The sequence below is a fragment of the Acomys russatus genome, chromosome 5, assembly GCF_903995435.1.
Source record: "Acomys russatus chromosome 5, mAcoRus1.1, whole genome shotgun sequence".
Classification (NCBI taxonomy): domain Eukaryota; kingdom Metazoa; phylum Chordata; class Mammalia; order Rodentia; family Muridae; genus Acomys; species Acomys russatus.
The window spans coordinates 62,208,524-62,229,791 of NC_067141.1; the positions used below are offsets into that span (position 1 = coordinate 62,208,524).

The window sequence follows — 21,268 nt, forward strand, 5'->3', positions numbered from 1 at the left end:
ACAGAAGCAGGTGGTAAACCTGAGAGGTAACATTGAATGGAAAGGACATGGAAGGAGTTGGAGAAGGGAAGGGTGGAAATTATGTAAATACAGTACTCATGCATGCAATTCTCAAAAAAAAAAAGTTAAATTTTTAAATTGAAAAAAGATACACTTGCATATAAGTGAAACTATAAACAAATCACTGGGTGAAGTAATGCAGACCCAAAAAGACAAATATTGCATGTTTTCTCTTATATGTGGATGCTAGCTTTTAAGCTGTCAATAGGCTAGGTGCCTAGTAAGGGACTAGGAGAGAAGAGAAAAAAATCTCTTCAGGAAGAGGAAATAGAATACCTTGTTGTGGGGAGAGAGAGAGAGAGAGAGAGAGAGAGAGAGAGAGAGAGAGAGAGAGAGAGAGGAGACACTGTAGTGAGAGGATTAAATGAGAAGGGTGATGGAAGAGATGGAACAGGGAGGGAATATGAAGAGGGACAGCAAACACTAAGGGCCACTTGAGGAGCCAAATGGATACCTGCTATTTTAGAAGCTTCCCAAAATTATACACATACAAAAAAAAACTAAATTAAGTCATAAAACAATGAAGATAATGTCCCTCAAAATCATTATTACAATAATATGTTTTATAACATAAGCCACAAGAATAAAATGGCTATTCCCAAAGGTATAAAGATTTGTACTTGCTACATAATACAATTTACTGCTTCCTACCCCAACTGTACTTCCACCCTCATTGTACAAATCTCTGAATATTCTTCAGACTGCAAAAGGTCCAAGTAACTCAGAACATCTGAAGTCAAAAACGAAGAGAAAAAAATCTACATGACCATCTAATTAAAAGCCTTTGACAAAATCCAATACACCTTCATGTTAAAAGTCTACCTAAACAAAATAAAGACAATATACAGCAAATCTATAGACAGCATCAAATTAAATGGAGAGAAGCTTAAAACAATTCAAACAAGTGACCTAGTTAAGAAATAGCAGATGTATCTGTCCTAGTATCCTGCTGGGTGGAGTCTCTCAGAGGACATCTATGTTGGGCTAATATCCATTTATAAGTGAGTATATACCATGCATGTCTTTCTGGGTCTGGATTACCTCACTCAGGACGATTGTCTCTAGTTCCATCCATTTGTCTGCAAATTTCAAGATTTCCTTGTTTTTGATAGCTGAATAGTATCCCATTGTGTAAATGTACCACTGTTTCTTTATCCATTCTTTGGTTGAATAAATGTACTTGTTGTATGGTACAGCATATTTCGGGCATATGCCCAGAAGTGAGACACAAAACCAGATTCTTGGTTAATAGCTGCAAGATGTATGGAAGAGATGGGGGATGGAAGGCGGTGTATGTCAGGAGCTCCACAAGGTGACTATCAAGGCGGGTGGATCTGGACCTGGGGGCCCTGCACAAACTAGGGCATCAACCAAGGACATTGCAAGCAGAGAACCTAGACCCCCTGTTCTGATGTAGCCAATGGACAGCTCGTTTTCCACATGGAGAAGGGAAGGAGAGAGTGGGGACTGCCTCTGACATGAACTCTGGTGCTCACAATTTGATTGCTGCCCCTTGGCAGAGAGGCCCTGTGGGAACACAGAGGAAGGGGATACAGGCTATCCAGATGAGACCTGATAGACTTTGATCAGACGGTGGGGCCAGAGGACTCTACCTGTCAGAGGCCTGTCAGAGATCTAGAGGCGGGGAATACGGGTGAAGAGTTAGGGAGGGTGGGAATAGGAAACTAAGAGCAAGGGGATACAATCAAGATGTAATGTAAATAAATTATATACATGATTTAAAACAAGAAAGAAATAGCAGCTGAAAACAGGAGCTTCTTTGATGAGGAGTGTTAGCTCTCCTTCGCTGTGAGTATGAGGGTAAGATTTAGAATGTAGTTAGGAACTACGCTTGTCTAGCAAAGTGTTGGAAGTATGTTCTTCTCTAAGGTCCTTAACCTCATTAGCAAGGGAAATCTGGCCAGCATTCTAGTATCAAGCATTATGTTCCTCCTGCAGAGAGGCCTTAAGTCCAACTAGACAACTATTGGTTGCCCCTTACATACGAGGGCCACTTCTTGTACCTTTATGCATGCATGTCTTGCTATGACTGGTAGTTGTCACAGCTCCTGGGTGTTGTAGCTCAGTGGGAATGTTTAGTTGATTCCTTCCTTTGGCAGCTTGTATAGTATTTTCTGGAACAATGAAAGCTAGACCACAGGAAAGAGGCTTTCAGATCAGATCCAGCTTGAAACTTATAAATCTTGTGTATGTATTTTGCTACACAAGCCTAATGAGCTGATGACCCCACAGTGGAAGAAGAGAACTGACTTATAACAACTGTCCTTTGACTTGTATATCCCAGCTCTGAGCTTAGACATGGACACAATCTCAATCTCACTCTACTTCCCCACCTGACTCATAATAATAAAAAAATAAATAAAAATAAATTTTTAGAAAAAGAATAAGTTTATTTTAAAATTCATCTACCTCTTTTCACTCTGTATGATGATAGTATCTGAAACATAAACTTACTTACAGATTACCTAAAGTGAGAAGCCTATTAATGAGGATAAGAACATTTTGGTTTCCCTCTCTCTCTCTCTCTCTCTCTCTCTCTCTCTCTCTCTCTCTCTCTCTCTCTCTCTCTCTCTCTCTCTCTCTCTGTCTCTCTCTCTCTGTCTCTCTCTCTGTCTCTCTCTGTCTCTCTCTCTCTGTCTCTCTCTCTGTGTCTCTGTCTTTCTCTCTCTCTGCTCTCTTTCTGCATTTCCTCTCTTCTCTTGCAAACACTTTCTTATGTGCCCATAACTCTTCTAACCTTCATAACCTGCACTCATTGCCACTCCTTAATATGTACAGATCTTATTGTTGAGCAACACGTCAACAATACTCTTTTTTTTTTTTAATAACCTGAAGAAACAGAAGGGTTGGAGAGAGGGCGCAGAGGCTAAACACGCTAACTGACTTTCCAGGGGACCCATGATTGATTCTAAGCACCCAAATGAAGGTAACAACCATCTGTAACTCCATCCAGAGGATCTAATGCTTTCTTCTGGCCTCTGCAGGCACATATGTGACACATATCCATATATGCAGTCAAAACACCCATACACATAAATAATTCTCAATAATCATTTTAAAGGAAACAGAAGATTCACCAAAAAATGAAAATAAAAATAACTGTAGGCATAAGGTTATTGTATGATTCAAATGCTGATTTCTGTACCCCCGTATCTGGTTACAATTCTTGCTCTGAGAATCTTTTGTCTCAGTGTTGTGTAAACACTGCTCCCCAACCGTCCCCTGATGTGCTAATAAAGCAGCTTACAGCCAATTGCTGAGCAAGGGAGAGACTAGGAATGGACTTTCTGCCAGCCAGAGTGAGAGGGGTTAGAGGAGGAAATAAGGGATTCAGCCATGAGAGAGGTCCAGGAAACATCAGGAGAGAGGAGCTGAAGCAGGAACGCTACAAAGTGCAAGTACTGCTAGGATGTACCCTGGAAGGAAGCCATATTAGCTTAGAGACTTAAGAATAGAGTTAATACTGCTCAGGATTGTGCATTGAAGCTTATTAAAATAATATAATGGAGTCTCAGTTATGTGTGTGAGAGCCAGGTTAAGAGAGAAACTGAGAAACAAACACAATTTTGTAAAAATAACTGTAACAAGTGACATTGAATATAAAAAAGACAGAGAGACTCTTTAGCCAATGAATTATAACTTAAAACAAGAATGTTACATAATTATGGCCTGCCATAATGATCAAAACAACATTAGCTATTTCCCTTTCCTAAGGACGATTTTGCAGGTGTGGTGGAAGAAAGAATTGGAATTGGGGGTGTGGGGTACTTGGGGGGCAATGTGAAAACATAATACAGTAGAAACTCCCTGAAATCTATGAGGTTGACCCTAGTAGTGGAGGATATGGAGCCTGAACCTGCCAAGTTCTGTGTCCAGGCAAGGCTTCCAGTGGAGGCACTGAGGACGTCAACCCAGCCACAAAGTCTTCAACCTACAATTTATCCTGTCTGTAAGATGTGCAGGGGAAATGGTAGCACAGGACAGTGGGAGTGGCCAACCAATGAGTGGTCCAACTTGAGGCCCATGAGAGGGAGCCCACACCTCATACCACCTAAATGGCCAGGAACCAGAGGCTGGATAGTCCAGAGACTAGGACAGAAACAAACATGACGGGCAAAAAAAAAAAAAAATCACTAAAATGACTATTAATGATATTGGTCATCAGAGAGGTTTCATTCAGCAACTGATGGGCGCTGATACAAAGACCCACAGCCAAACATTAGGTGGAGCTCAGGAAGCTCAGGGAAAGAAGGAATGTAGGAACCTAGAGGGGAAAGTATACCAGCCTACATAACCATTTAAGCAAGGACCATGGGGCTCACAGAGACTGAAATGACAATCAAGGTCTACATATATGTTCTGTTGTAAAGTTTGGTATCCTTGTGGGACTCCCAAAAATGGAAGTTGAGAGTCTCTGACTCTTTTAGGAAGAGGCTATGGGGTTGCCTTATCCAATCTTGATATGAGGATTTGTACCTAGTCTTGTAGCCACTGTGTTCGGTTGATAGAAAAGGCCCACTCTTTTCTAAAGAAAAGGAAGGAGTGAGTCTGGGGAGGAGGAGGAGTGGAATGGGGACTAGGAGGAAGGGGAAACTATAGCCAGGATGTCATTATGAAAGAAGATTGTTTTAACTTAATTAAAATCAAATTTAAGAGCTGGGCCTGGTAGTACTCGCCTTTAATCCCAGCACTCTGGCAGAGGCAGGCAGATTTCTGTTACTTTGAGGCCAGCCTGGTCTACAGAAAGAGTTCCAAGAGAGCCAGGGCTGTTACACAGAGAAACCCTGTCTAAAAGAAAATAAAATTTAAAATTAAAATTAATTTTAAAAGAACAATAAATTAAAATCTACATAAGAATATAATAAATTGAAATCTACATAAAAATATTAGCAAGACACAAGATAAATGAGCTTTCCTGTACATTGCTGATGTAAGTATAAGCTGGCATGATCTTCATGGAAGTCCACTTCCTAAATATGCTAAAATTATAAATATATAATTCTTTAATATAAAAATATTATTTTTATGTTAAACATTGCCCTCATCTATGTGGGCACTGCATTTGCATACAGACACACACACACACACACACACACACACACACACAGAAATCTAAAAATAAAAATAAAGGTGAGTGTATTCAGGTACTGACCATGGCCTCCTGCACTAGGTCCATGCACAGATCCCAGGAATTTTGGACCAGGAGCACAACCATCACAGTCTTCTGCAAAAAGTAGGTAGCCCAGCTTCCCTGCTTATGCCCATCCTCACTTGTCTGGAACTTTTTACACAAGCAAGAGGAAAACAGGCATCCTAACACTACAATGTCTTCTCATGAACATTGTAAATTGCTCCACTGAAAGAATACATGCAACTTAAAAGAAAAAAGTAAAAAGAAATAAAGTAGAAAACAATGGTAAAGGAAATGAACATGGGCAAATACATATTTCTTTCTATACTTTTTTTTTTTTGTTTTTGTTTTTGTTTTTGTTTTTCAAGACAGGGTTTCTCTGTGTAGCCTTGGCCATCCTGGACTCACTTTGTAGACCAGACTGGCCTCGAACTCACAGCGATCCACCTGCCTCTGCCTCCCGAGTGCTGGGATTAAAGGCGTGCGCCACCACGCCCGGCTTCTTTCTATACTTTAGAAGTTATTTTTAAATGGAAATTCACCCTTAACATCAACAAACTGAAACACTAGAGGACAAATCAAAAAGAACATCATAAGAAAAAAAGCATAAAATATTCTCAAATGATATAACTGAACAGATGGAAAGATATATTATGTTCTTAGATGGAAGATAATACTGAAAAAAATTCTTTCCCTAAATAGACTATAAATTATAAGGGGAGAAATGCTAATTAAAACCATGAGAATACTGTTACTCACCCATAAGAGTAGCTAAAATTAAGACTGACAGTACCAACTGCTAGTTAAGATGTGAAGAAACCAAAATTCTCACATACACATACAAAATGGTTTAGCCACCTTGGAAAACATACTGAGGGCTACTTTCTAAAGTTAAATAGACACTTCCCATAAAACAAAACTATCTAACTTCTACAATGAATAAATAAGTTGTAGACTATTCATATAATGAAATACTACTCATCATGTTAAAAAAGAATAAAATGTTGATATATGCAACAAAAGACTGAATCTCAGAAATATTATACTAAATCAAAGAAGTCACAACATGACTCCTTCATTACTTCACTTATATATTTTGGGGCAAGTACCAGCTCTGAGACAGCTAAGGACTGGAGGTGAGAAAGAAGACTTACTGAGAGGACATGAGGAGCATTTGGTTTGCAAATATTTCATTGAGAATTTTGACATCTATGTTCATCACAGAAATTAGCCTATAATTTTCTCTGTTGTGACCTTTTCCAGTTGATTTTTGTAAACTAAGTTCATTATTATTCATTTCATTTCTGATTAATGGGATAGTTTGAGAAGCAATGGTATGAATTTTTTAAAGGCTAGGTGGAATTCAGTGATGAATTCATTGGGGCCTGGGCTTTCTTTTACTTGGAAGATATTTTTTAATTTCTTTTTCAAACACATTACTTGATATATATATATATATATATATATATATATATATATATATATATATACAGAGAGAGAGAGAGAGAGAGAGAGAGAGAGAGAGAGAGAGAGAGAGAGAGAGAGAGAGATTTATCCATTTCTTTTATAATTATAGATCAAGCTATTCCACTCCTTGGAATATGCCCAAAAGATGCTCCACCACACAACAAGGACATATGTTCAACCATGTTCATAGCAGCCTTATTCGTAATAGCCAGAATCTGGAAACAACCTAGATGTCCCTCAGTCGGAAAATGGATAAAGAAACTGTGGCACATTTATACTATGGAATACTACCTACCTATTAAAAACAAGGAAATCCTGAAATTTGCAGGCAAATGGATGGAACTAGAAATGATCATCCTGAGTAAGTTAACCCAGACCCAGAAAGATACACATGGTATATACTCACTTATAATTGGACACTAGCCCAACAGAGATGTTCCCTGAAAGTCTTCACTTAGCCAGAGATTGCGATAGATACTGGGACTCCCTATTGGGACTCTAGGTGAAAGAGGTAAGGGAGAATGAGGAAACAGAAAGATCCAAAGGGTTCTAGAAACCTACAAGAAGACTATTAAGGCTGGCAGATCTGGACCCAGGCAGGTCTGCTCAAACTACTGTACCAACCAAGAACAATGCATGAAGTAAACCTAGAACCTCTATCCAGATCTAGCCAGTGGACAGCACATTCTCCACAGTTGTGTGGAGAGCAGGGACTGACTTTGACATAAACTCTGGTGCTCCATATTTGACCACTTCCCCTTGGTGGGGAGACCTTGTGAAACTTAGAGGAAGAGTAAGCAGGCTACCAGGAGGAGACCTGATAGGCTGTGATCATGTAGTGGGGGAGGAGGGTTCCCTTCTGTCACAGACTTGGGGAGGGGAATAGGATGAGGGAGGGATGGAGGATACAAGTGAGGGGATAACAATTTAGATGTAATCTGAATAAATTATTTAAATAAAAAATTTTTAATAGAAAAGAAAATTAGAAACAGGCTTTAATAAGAATTATTAAGGTGAAAGAAAAATGAGAAATCAAGGAAAAGAGAAGAAACTCCCAAGGCGAGGGACGGATTGCGTTTATTCCTTAAAGATATATTCATTATTGTCTTTTCAATGTTTGATGCTCTCATGCAGTTCATCGTTTCCAGTGGCTTCTTAGGCAAGTTTTACTTTCTCTTCTGTTTATAGGATTCTATGTATAGGATTCCTGTAGCCCTAGCTTAGTCATGAATTGCCTTATCATAGAAAAATTATGTTTATCATAGAAAAATTACATTCTTTTTACTTACAAATCAGTTTTCTGGTTGACAGTTACCATCTTTCAAAGCTTGATGTTAAACATCCTGTGTTTTCCTGGCTTTTAGAATTTCTGTTAAGAAATTTGCTGTTGCTCTGGGTTTATATGGTTTTTCTTGCTCATAATTTTTACTGCAGTATGACATGAGGAAGTTCTTTTCTGGTCTTTTATTTTATATTCTAAACGCCTCCTCTACCTGCATGAAGTTCTCTTTCCCTGAGTTTGGGGTATTTTCTCTTATTTCATTGAATACGTTTTCTGTGCCTTTAGCTTGAGAAATGTCTCCTTTTTTTATTTACATGATTCATATATTAGTCTTTCAATAAAATCACATAGATCTTATATCTGTGTGTTCTTTCTTAATATTCTATCTTTGTCATTAGAATTAGCCTACTTTGTCTTCAAGCTCTGATAATCTGTCGTCCACTTGGTCCATTCTATTGGTGAGTCTTTCCACTGGTGTTTGTTTGTTTGTTTGTTAATGTTGTTGTTTATCTTAGTTGAGGTTTTTTATTTAAAATAGATTCTTCTCTCATATAATATATCCTGATCACAGTTTCTCCTCTCTCCACTCTCCTCCCAGATCACCACACACACCTACCCTCTTTGAAAGATCCATTTCCCTTCTCTTTCTTCTTCAAAAAACGAGCAGGCCTCCAAGAGACAACAATAAAACAGGACAAAACAAGGCAAAATCCTTCATATCAAGGCCTGACAGGGCAACCCACCAGGAGTAAGAATCCCAGGATCAGGCAAATGTGTCAGAGATACTCCAGCTCCCACTGTTAGGAGTCCCACAAGAACACCAAGCTAACAGCCATAACAGGTATGTAGATGACCTGACAAAGACCCATGTATGCCCCATGCTTGCCACTTCAGTCTCTGTGAGCCCATATGAGCCTTGCTTAGTTGATTCCATAAGCCATGTTCTCCTGGTGTCCTCCATCTGCTCTGACTCCTACAGTCTTTCCAATTTTTCATTTGATTTTTTTCAGTATTTCTTTCTTCATTGAATTTTCTTTCTTATCTGTTTCATAGGAGGACTACTTTTATCTTCTTAGAATCCATTTAGGATTTATTCATGTCCTCTTTTGATTTCATTAAACATAGTTGTAATCATTCTTTTAATTGATTGTCTGGAATTTCATATCACTAATATTCATTGTATTTCATTACTGTGAAATTGATAATTTCAGAGAAATTATGTTGCCTTGATTTCTTATGTTTATTTTATTTCTGCATATCTGGAATTGGGCCATTGTCTGAATTTTTTAAAAAACCTATATTCATTCAGTAGTAGTAGCTACAGTATTCAAGTGGACTTGGTTGTAGTAGGTTTGAGGTGTTATTATCACACTGGATTGGGAGTGTTGTTCAGTAGCTAAACCTCCAACCTACACGCCCAGGGCACTAGTCTTACACTGCAGCACTCTTCACATGCAGCATATTCTCTGTGTAAGTAATCATAGCTCTGGATAGTCTCACTACAAAGTATAGTAATAGCTGATTAAAATCAATCATTTTTTCAACTCAAAACATTTGAGAATAAAAGACCAAGGGTAGTATAGTATGCACTAAGATATTAGTTATTCAGAGTAAAAATAAAAAGGAAATAAGCAAGTTAGACTATAGGTGTTATGCTAAATTGGAAAATTAGAAGAAGGAAGAGTGAACAGAAGATGAAACAATAAAGATAAAGGGAGGAGATAAAGCAGTTCCAGCCAAAGAGATTGAAAAGAGAAAGAGGTGAAAACATGTAATCACACAACCTAAAATAATCTCAGCACCCAGGAAGCTGGCGCATGGGGACTCCCAACTCCACACTAACCTGTGACCTTGAAGGGGAGGATAAAGGCTGGAACAAAGCTGGCCTATATATTGAAATTAACTTACTGAATGAGGGAAGTGTGAAGTGAAAGAGAAAGGCCTAGGCAGGGGACATAACACCTAGATGTAATTCCCTTCTAGAGCAGCCTGCATCTTTGCGGTCCCTCATCGGGCGGGGCGTAAGTACCCTTATCTCCAACTGAGTCCTTGTAGTTGTGGGGCACAGGTACCAGGGCCATCTCTTTGTAGTAGCTAGGACTCAGACCAGATTTCTACCCCATGGGATACTGTGAAGTTCTGACTCAGTTTTCTCCATTATATCTACTGAGAGGTACTCTTAATGCTGGCTCTCAGAACATAGCCCAGTGATGCTTGCTCTGCAGTCCCAGAGTGAGCGGAGAAAGAAGAGACCTTTGCTTCTAGAGCCACATTGTTGCCTCATTAGGATATTTTTAATGAGTTCTTTTGGGGAGGGATGGTTCAAGACAGGGTTTCTCTGTGCAGCCCTAGTTGTCCTGGACTTAGTTTGTAGATCAGGCTGGCCTCAAACTCACAGAGATCTGTCTGTCTCTACCTCCTGAGTGCTGTGATTACAGATGTGTGCCATTGTGCCTGGCTTGAATGAGTTCTTCAGTGTTTAATTACATATTTATGAATGTTCACTCTGTTGGTTAGCATTGTCTCACATAACACACACTGTCAGTTATGGTTCTTCTTTATACATTTCTATAATTCTTCTTTATATTTCCTTAGTAATTTCAGTGTTTTCATTTGTTTTGTTTTCGCTTTTCAAAAATTATAATGCTTACCACTTTGAGATATGTAAAGATTGGGATAACAGGTTTCCCTTGTCAGTTTCTTCTTAAGCATGGTGAAGGGTGTGATTGTTCATTTCAAATACTAATTTGACCAGATTAATGAATAACTAGGAAAATAGTACAGCACTAATTCTCTGTGTGTGTATGTGACAGTGTTTCCAAAGGAGATTGGGACATGAGTCTGATCATAGTGAGTGAGGAGGGTCTGCCCTGAACATGAGTGGGCGCCATCAGTTTGCCTGAGGACCTACACAGAACAAAAGCCGCAGAGAAGAAGCAATTCGTTCTCGATCTCTCTTTCCCTTCCTTCTTTGTCCTCTCCCTCCCCATCTGATTTCTTCTTTTCCTTTCTCTTCTCCATCTCCCCTTCTTCTCTCTGCTTCTACTTCTCTTTTTCCACCCTCCCTTCCTCTCATCTTCAAACTGAGAATTATAAATTTGACTTCCTTGATTCTAATTTCAAAGTTGAACTGAAACACATTACCAATATCCCAAAGCCTTAAACTAAGACAGCCTCTCATAATATTCCTTTGCTTCTATAGTAACATGAGCAAATTCCCTTAATAAATTATTCCCTATTCATGTATGTGATATATGTAACATATAAAGGTATATTATTTTGTATATGTGTATTAATACATTTTTACATATATATGTATATATACATAATTTTATGTATGTGTATATATAAATATTTACACATGTGACTATCCTATTAAGTTCTGTCTGGCAAATTCCAATACAGTGGAACAAAGTTTAGATTTTTATTGTTTTATATTTAAATATATATGTATATATTATATATTTATGTATCATAATCTCTAGCCTTTCATAAGAATGTTCTATGATAAGAAAGTCATGTCCCTCTTATGTTGACAAATTTGCAAATAAATATCAAAAATACTGCTGACTAATAACTTTTCAAGCTAATATTTAAACATTATCTTACCTTCTTTGATAAAGTTGGGGGAAGGGAACTGATTTTAAAACCTAACATTTTCATCATGATGTACTTCAAATCAGACCACACAAATTCATACTGATCAACAAATGTCCTTTCCACCCTATAAAGCAAAATGTCATCAAAAGGATATTTCCTTGTGCCTTTATATAAATATAAAACATGGTGCTACTGTGTAAAGGAGCTATAAATTTTGAATGAGCTAAGAACACAGCAATGAGATATGAGACTGCTTCGAAGAATCAGAGGAGAGAAGAAGAAAACATGGAGTTCTTTATGAGGCAGTTTGTGCAAATACATTATAGCATATCTGTATCGAGCAAACAAAATAAGACAAGACAAATGAGTAAAATAGGGATCGCCTAAAATCAAAACAAACAAGTTAACTAGACTCACTCTGTTGAGAATCCGTCACAGTCATTTAGAAAATATAAATCCGTTTTTTAAACCATTAGCAAAATTAATTTTGAAATGTAATTGAAACCAATAACATTGCCAGAAATTATTTTAAGCTTCCACAGAATTGCCAAGTTAATTACACATAGTAACATAGACAATTAATAAATAACAGTAAAAATTAGGGTTTTTTTAAATTTAGATTATTGAGAAGATGCTACAAAAAGAATTTAAAAAATAATTTTGTGTTTAATGGCATACTGTAGTCTTACACCTACTTAAAAATTGGCACATGGACATGATGGTGTGTAGGTACAGTCTTGTTTCGCTAATGTGAGCTCTTTTGCTCAGTTCATATCCACAAAATGGGCATAGCAAAGAAATACAATCTTTTGCTCTATTCATTTGCTACAATAACACAAGAAACCCAATGACAAAAAAAAAAAAATCTTACTCCAGTTCAAAGCCAAATAAACAAACTAACTAACTACTGGTGGCCAATATGTGAGAAAGGTCCTCATAAAGAAATACTGAAAAATATGTATAGTAATGTCATCCATTTTAATGGCTATATGGTTTTAAAGTCTTCATATGCAGACAAGTGACTAAGTGACATCATACTATAAATACTTTTCAAAAAAATTTGACCCTGTTACAGTATTATTCATTGTGCTCTATGTATTATTCAAAATGCTACACAAATATACTCCTTGACTTCTAGTAATGAATGTTCTAAATAAAATTCTAGAATATTTTTTACTTGATTTATGTGGGTTTTTTTTACATGATTACAAAAATCCATCACAAATGATCTTCTTATACCTTTAAGGGGAAAAGAAGCAGAGGGGAAGAGAAAAACTTCAACTTTGTAAAGACATGTTAATATTATTCCTTAAAAAACAGTCTTCAGATTAATTCACAATGTACACAACAGAATATATCGACAAGTTTATACAGCACTACTATGTTAAAAATCGTGAGCGTACAAGAAATGTTAAGACTTGATCCTTGTTCTCTCTTAAAGGTTCGCTGTTTCGTTCCTCCTTTTTGCTGTTCCTTTGTGATGTACACTGACTACTCTCATGCTGAAGATACTTCAATGCAATCACACATATGCATGTCAACAATTTGAATGAAAATTGTAGGACACAACTCATCACCATTTAAAATAGCCCTGTTTAAACACTATTGGAATGGCTCTATTACCTTCCAATAACATTAAGTGTTCATTTGAAAGCGCCTCAAGGCTAAGTAAAGCTAGTAGTATTTGCAATAACATGTAAGCTATTCACATGAAAATATTATGATAGCATTGGAAAGGGGCTGACAATCTGGCTCAATGGGTAAAGGTTTTTACTACCAAGCCTATAATGACCTAAGTTCAATCCCCAAGACCCATAAGATGGAATGAAAGAACCAACTTCCAAAAGTTGTCCTCTGACCTGCATATATACATACATACTCACTAAACAGAAAAATAGTAAATGGAAAATATCATTAATAAATATATTTAAAATATTATGTAATGAAGACATATAATGCATTAGAGTCGCTTTTTCTATATTAGTTTTAATTAACTGAGGTATCAATGGAGCTGAAAGGTCTATTTTTAGTAAGTGACTAGATTACCTTCAGAGAAAGAAACCATCCATGTTCATAGAAGCTTTATTTGTAAAAGCCAGAATCTGGAAACAGCCTAGATGTCCCTCAACCAAAGAATGGATAAAGAAACAGTGGTACATTTACATAATGGAATACTATTCAGCTATTAAAAAAAAAAAAAAAAAGGAAATCTTGAAATTTGCAGGCAAATGGATGGAACTAGAAAAGATCATCCTGAGTGAGGTAACCCAGACCCAGAAAGATATACATGGTATATATTCATTTATAAGTGGATATCAGCCCAGAAGAGATGTCCTCTGAGAGACTCCACCCCGTGGGGACTGTGTCTGACATTAACTCTGGTGCCTGTGATTTGATCACTGCCCCTTGCCGGGGTGGCCTTGCAGGCACACAGAGAAAGGGGATGCAGGCTATCCTGATGAGACCTGATAGGCTATGGTCAGATCGTGAAGGATGAGGCTCCCCTCTCCTTCCCCCATCAGATGTCTAGGGGAGAGGAATAGGGTGGAAGAGGGAGGGAGGGTAGGAATGGGAAGATAAGAGCAAGGGGATAACAATCGGGATGTAATGTAAGTAAATTATAATAAATAAATAAATAAATAGAAAAAAGAAAGATTATTATTTTCCCTCATCTGAGGGGTAGCTGAATATAAGGTATCATCAGCTGAAATATACATTATTAAGTGAGACTTCTCACCTCAACCAAAGCTAACAGCATTCACATCAGCTAAAGGGAAAACACCTAAAGATGCAGGCTCTGCTTATGATGTGCAATGCATACTTTAACAACTTTATCTTTCAAACATATTATTATACATGCCACTAATGCCACAAAGCAATTATTATACACTCCGAACTGTACACATCAAAGTCTATAAATAATATAGTAGGGTAGGAAAAACTTTGAAAAACTTAACTTTTCCTGAGATTTTAGTGGCCTAATTTTCTAAGTACTTTCATTGCAAAGATTTCATATAGTATGCCAGAGCTTTGAAAAATAAGTAGAGCATCACCAAGTAGAAACCTCAGTTAGGTGTTCTGAACATGTTGGTAAGGAAAGCCCATTCATTTGAGAGGTCTCTGCCCCTTCAACTTCACCCTCCTTCCCAATATACATTCATCACCGAAAAGGGAAATATTTACAAAACTTAGTTTAGTTATGTTTAAATATTATGTTTAGCTGTCTGGAGACCATGTTCTCAAGATTTATACAAGAAATCAAGGATTAAACTTCATAACAATTAGAAAACCACACTGTGTAAAATCAAAGACTTAGTTAACGGACATTAAAATAGTTTCACCATTGGCACCGAACTGAAATGACGCCATCTTTTCCCAACACCTGGAACCAAAGCCTCTTGACCCTTCATGTAAACAAGCCAGGGCACACCAATGCTCTGTCTGCTGTAAGGTACCACCTCTGTGCAAAGGCATAGGAGTGAAAAATGTGGAAAATGCCTGAGGACGCTTTGAAGCAGCTTGGGAGAAGTGAGAGCAGGAAAGAGGCTCTTCTCTGGGGTAAGTTTGTTTAGTGGAAAGTAAGCAAGTTGTCAGGGTAAAAGTTGACAATGTTGATTCCAACAGTTTGAACTGTGAATAAACATCCAAAGGGATTATGTTACTGAGAATTAGAAAGATTCCATTGAACTCAATAGAACACTTGTGTTTTCAAAGATAATATGCTTTGAGCCAACTCTGGATCCACAGTTTAGGGTTAGAATTACCCAAAAATCTTTTGTATGCCATGATAAAGAACACAGGGTATGACCCTACTAATACAATTCTAAGAATATTAGAATAAGAGGAAATAAAAATATTTCATTTTAGTCACTAAATTGGAAAATGTAAATATGTATACATGTGCATACTTTGGGATAAGCTAAAGAAACCTGGAGAAAAACCTATGGTTTTTTTTTTTTTCAAACATTGAATCTTAAATTCCATCATACTGGCCAATTTAGGGAAATACATGCATTGGCCACAAATCATTTTTAAGTTTTCCCTCCTTAATGACCTATCAAAGAGCAAAAAAGGAGGGCCTACACGTCTGAAATCCTCCACCGTCCTCTCTGCTCAGCACAGCCACATTTAAATCTGCCTTTCATCTAGTGCTCTCGGTTTCCCATCAGGTACAGGGTGAAAAGTTGGAAGAGTCTTGTGCTTTCTCAAAAGCACAACAATTTGGTTGCCACTCTGCAATTCCTGGTGAAATGCCAGGAAGCCTGTAAAAAAAGTTAAAATTGTCCTAACTTAGAATTCACAAAAATAAAAATGAGATATTCATAGACTGTCAAAGACTCCATTTTTTTTTTCATTCTTAACCATTCATAAAGAAAAGAAAGCACACACTTTTGACTTGTTAAAAGCTCATTCAAATTAGTAATCAAGTCAGCCTTATATGCTCCCAATAAAGTGAAGGCACCTGAAGTGGTTATTAGTTTGTTTTTCCCTAAAGGACTCTCGCATTATAGTTCACTGTGAACATCTTTTAAAAGTCTAACAAAATATGCAACTTGCATATTCTTTATCAGAAAAGTTTTGAGGCATCACTGTAAAATGTTGCTTCCCCTTGCAGCTCTGACAGCATATTTACTTCCAGAGGCAAGGATATGGGCAAGTACAGTTAAGGCTGAAACCTCTTTATGCTTGAAAAGAAAATCAATCCCTTGGATACTTTCAAACACTATCAGGAGTAGAATCTTCTGAGTTCTGCCTGAAGATCATTATCTTTTTTACATTTCATTTTTATATTTACTGAGTTCAGAGAAAGGGCATAAGCAGAAAGAAGAAAATAGTTACTTCTTAAAAAGACTCCAAATTTAGTAATCCTCCCAAAGCTATTGGCACACACTTAGAAAGCTGTATTTTCATAAGACTTCATTAAGTTTTCATTGGTTCTGTCATTTGGTGATGGGGCGGGGGGAGGACAGAGGGACGACACAACACAGAGACCCATCCATAACTTTGAACCAAAAACATCTGCAGAACTTCAACAAATACTTATTACAGGAAGAGAAGAGTCATTACAACTAAAAACTCAGTCGAGTGACTGATTTGGATGCCACACCAGTATCTCCCAAGCATTAACTTGCTAACTGACAGAGGTCATCAATATATAATAATGTCCAAAATTCTATTACCTGTTAATATGAGGTTACTGTAGGTATTGGAGAATTGCTCCTTCAGAAGAACCAGCTGCATCTGAGCTGCCTTCTCTCTCTGGAGTTCCAGCATTATATCAGGGTGCTGGGCAATCTTACAGCCCTTCTGTTTGTCCAAGGCAACATCACTCCGCACAATGTCTACAAAAAGAAAGACAGGCAGTAGAAACAAAACAGAAAGTGCATTCACATAAGTTTTTTTCTTTTACCCAACATGACAGAATTTATAAATTGCCAGCTTTTAAAATCAAACTGAAAAGATAGAGAAATAATACCCCTTTATTTCTTTAGCACCATACTGGAGCCTGTATGTTCCTTTGGCAATTTCTAGTACTTAGCTCTCTCTGACATAACTAAAGACTCCAATCAAACAAGCTCCTTCTTAGCTCACCTCCAAGATTTATTTGCCTTTGGGAGCTTTTTCTAAACATCATTTTCCATTCTCCAGAAGGAATAATAAAACAGCTTTGAATACTAGGAGCTATGAAGTTAACTTCCTCTACTTATGCCTTAGGACCAGGAGTAAATAGTCTAAACATTTGGCTTATTTTCAACTCACTTTCCAGCCAAACGATTCAACCTAAGTTGTGCCTGTCATTCCATGCATTGCCTGACCAGGGCTCTCCTGCTATATTTCATATATTACTGGGGAAATAGTTTCAATCTGACCAGGAAATCAGTTTTTTTTTTTCAATCCGGAAAGATTTTTGAGTCTCTGAAGTAAGAAAGAAAGCTGTAGTCACCAAAGTCTCTCCCCCGCTGTTCATTAATGGCAGGTTGTCTTTTGTATCTCAGTGTAATTTTGTACTAAAAGCAAATATACCCTCAGAAACATTCTTCCTCAAAAACAAACAATCATATAGAATGTTTCCTAGCCATTAGAAAACAGATTCTATATGCCATAATGTAGCAAAGTTACTTGTATCTTTTGTCAATTGAAATATAATTTGGCTGATTCTAATAGGAATGAATGATACTATCAATATAAGTAACAATTCTAGGAATTTTCAAGCTTTTCATAGCTAATCAAAACATTTGATGGGAAAAAACTAAAAAAAAAAAAAAAAAAAAAAAAAAAAAAAAAAAAAAAAAAGGCCTCCTACTACATTGTTGTCACTGATGGTTTCAAATGCGGTAAAAACGCCCATATTAAGGGCACCAATAGAGCTGTCTCTTTGAGACTATTCAACAACAACTACCAGAAAATACAGGACAGGGCATAGCATGAAGGGTGGAGTGTGGTTCTGGACAAGCAGGCTTTTATTAGACGCCCCCCACCAAAGAATATCCCATCCACAAAAAGAAACTCAACACAATGCAGGCTAGGATATGTGACCACAAATACTAGCCACATTTGAAAACAATCAATTCTAGTTCTTAGGTAAAACAAGAGCATTATTTGTATTTATGACTAAATACTTCTAACTAAACATATTTGCACCAATTTATAGAAATAATCAGTAAAATTAGCTAATAAATAACTAACCTCAGACTTTATGAGACTTATTTACAGTGAATTAATTAAATCAAAGGCACATTCTTCTACTATTTACAACTTACTCCTGCAAAAACTTAAGTGGGTACTTGAACATAAAGAAATAGACAAAAGCCTACAGCTGACACCTTGTTCCAAGGAGACACAAACTGGAAGGGAAAAACTAGAGATTACCAAATATTAACCTCTAGAGCAAAAATGGGGGGAAGTTATACAACTGCTCCAGATGCAAAAGACATTAGCATAGGTCACTACCACTGTGTTTCAAATCACACAGTGATAGCAAGGCTAAAGGAGTAACTACAATACAAAAAAACACAAAACAAAAAGCCTCCTTTCATATACACTTTTTTGTTCATGAAATAACTATCAGGCAGATCATAGTCACCTGAGCCCTAAAAACAAAGTAGGTAACTCAGGTTCCAAAACTAAGCATACAATCAGAACCTACAAAATATGCCTGAGAAGCCACAAGAAAACTACAATACACAGTTCAATTAGAATAAGCTCAACACATTTGACTGTAGTGTCACACACCTATAATTCCAGTAGGTAAACACAGGAAGATTAAGCCAGCCTCAGCTATATAGCAAGTTCAAGACAATCTTGAACTGCATTGACCCTGATACACATGTGTACATGCACAGAATTAAGCTCAGTATCACACCAGTAAAAAAAAAGGTCAAGAGAAAATCATGCCATAAGAAGTCCTACAACTGAAAAGTGAAGACATTACTATCAACAGGTGTGCAGTTCCCAATATAGAAACACAAGAAATATGAAAAAATAATAACCAACATGATTCCACCAAAAGCCCATACTCTTTATTACTTGCTTCAAAAGATATTAATATCAATAAAATAATTGATAAAGAATCCCAAAAATTGGTTTTCAAGAAATAGCAATGACCTTTGAGAAAACACAGGAAAACAGCTGAATATAAAGGAATAAGATAAGAAACGATAAAAATACAAAATTCAATAGAGAAATGAAAATCCTGGGGTGGGGACTTTAAAAAGACTCAACATAGTAACTTTCAAACTCAGTTGAAGTCAAGCAAGGTGCTGCTCATTTACAATCCTAGCACTCAAACAGTTGAAGCAGGAAGATCTTGAGTTCAATTTTTTTGTTGTTGTGGTGGTGGTTTTTCTTTTTCCGAGACAGGGTTTCTCTGTGTAGCCTTGGCTGTCCTGAACTCACTTTGTGGACCAGGTTGGCCTCAAACTCACATCCACCTGCCTCTGCTAGGATTATAGATGTGTGCCACTGCACCCAGATAGATCTTGAGTTTGTGAACAGCCTGGGCTACAAAGTAAGATCATCTCTGTCATACTTAGATTTCTGTTTCTATGATAAAACATTGACCAAAATCTACTTGAGGAGGAAAGGGTTTATTTGGCTTACACATTTTTAAATATATTTTATTAGTTTATTCATATTACATCTCAATTGTTATCCCATCCCTTCTATCCTCCCATTCCTCCCTCCCTCCTGCTTTCCCCTTACTCCCCTCTCCTATGACTGTGACTGAGGGGGACCTCCTCCCCCTGTATATGCTCATAGGGTATCAAGTCTCTTCTTGGTAGGCTGCTATCCTTCCTCTATGTGCCACCAGGCCTCCCCATCCAGGGGACGTGGTCAAATATGGGGAACCAGAGTTCGGGCTTACACATTCTTATCACAGTCGATCCTTGAGGGAAGTCAGGGCAAAATCTAAAGTAGGACTAGAGACAGGAACCATAGATGAAAGCTGTGTACTGGCTTGCCATCCATGGCTTGCTGCTTCCTTTCTTATACAATCCAAGACCTCCGGCCTAGTGTTGACACTACGCACAATGGACTGAGCCCCTCCCCCCACATTAGTCAACAAAAAAGACACAGAGGCATGTCCACAGGACAATCTAATAAAGATAATTCCTCAATTGAAGTTTCCTCCCCACAGGTGTATAGTTTGTGCTTGTGTAGGGATGAAAGAAACCAACCAACAGAAGTGACCCTTGTCAACTTGCTACACAAACATATGTCATCATTAAACCATAATCTTCCCTTTCTTGTTTTTCCCCCAAATACACATAGTATAACTTTAAAAGTCTCATTGTCTTAAAACTTTTTTCAACACTTTAAAAATCCAAGTTCTCTTCAGCCAGGCACAGTGGTGCACACTTGTAATCCCAGCACTCAAGGAAGCAGAGGCAGGTAGATCTTTAGGAGTTCTAGGCCAGCCTGGTCTACAAAACAAGTCTAGGACAGCCAAGACTGCACAAAGAAATCCTGTCTCGGAAAAACAGACAAACAAACAAAAGTCCAAGTTCTCTAAAACCCAATGTCTCTTTAAAAATCCAAAGTCTCTCAGCTATGGGCTCCTGTAAAATCCAAAAGAAATTGTAGAGAAATTTTAATTCAGAACATGGCTGCTGGCAAGAGATCACATCCAAAAACCTTCCAGGTCCATGTGATCCTTCTGAAAAATAGACATGCCCTTAATCCTAGGAGACAGAGGCAAGCAGATCTCTGAGTTCAAAGCCAGCCTAGCATAGATCAAATTTCAGATACAGAAAAGCTTAGATCCAGGTGTGGTGGTATATGACTTTAATCCCAGCATTCAGGACACAGAGGCTTGCAGATCTCTGAGTTCTAGTCAGTTCTGTTCAGTCAGTTTGGTTGAGTCACTGAGTTGAGAGGCAGTGCAGTGGAGCTGAGTTTGTGGCAGTGAAGTTCAAGGAATTCAAAGGCATTTTTACCGGGAGTGTTTTACAGAGACAGGTTCAAGAAAGAACAGGCTAGACACAGGTGAAGACAATGAAAAGGAGCCGGAAGAGTATAACATATTGTCAAACTTAGTAAGAGGCCAAGAGAAGCCAATTTGAATCAGTCAGCTTGGAAAGGAGTTTTGAACCAGACAGGCAGAGTTCAGAAAGAACTAGAAAGGATGAGCTTATTCAGCAGTAAGTCTCAGAGGCTGAAAATATTCTAGGCCTAGATTAGATTGTATGCAGGCTAGAGGCTTCCTG

At 37.6% G+C, this 21,268-nt stretch overlaps 1 protein-coding gene across 8 annotated transcripts in view; it reads right to left on the bottom strand.

Moving 5' to 3' along the window:
• Positions 1–21,268, bottom strand: part of Hpse2 (heparanase 2 (inactive)) — a 686,746-nt gene that overhangs the window by 579,341 nt on the left and 86,137 nt on the right. For all 8 annotated transcript variants that reach the window (XM_051146598.1, XM_051146595.1, XM_051146592.1 and 5 more), the window contains one exon: positions 16,742–16,903. In XM_051146598.1, the coding sequence (XP_051002555.1) occupies positions 16,742–16,903 (162 nt within the window). The remainder of the gene's footprint in view (positions 1–16,741; positions 16,904–21,268) is intronic.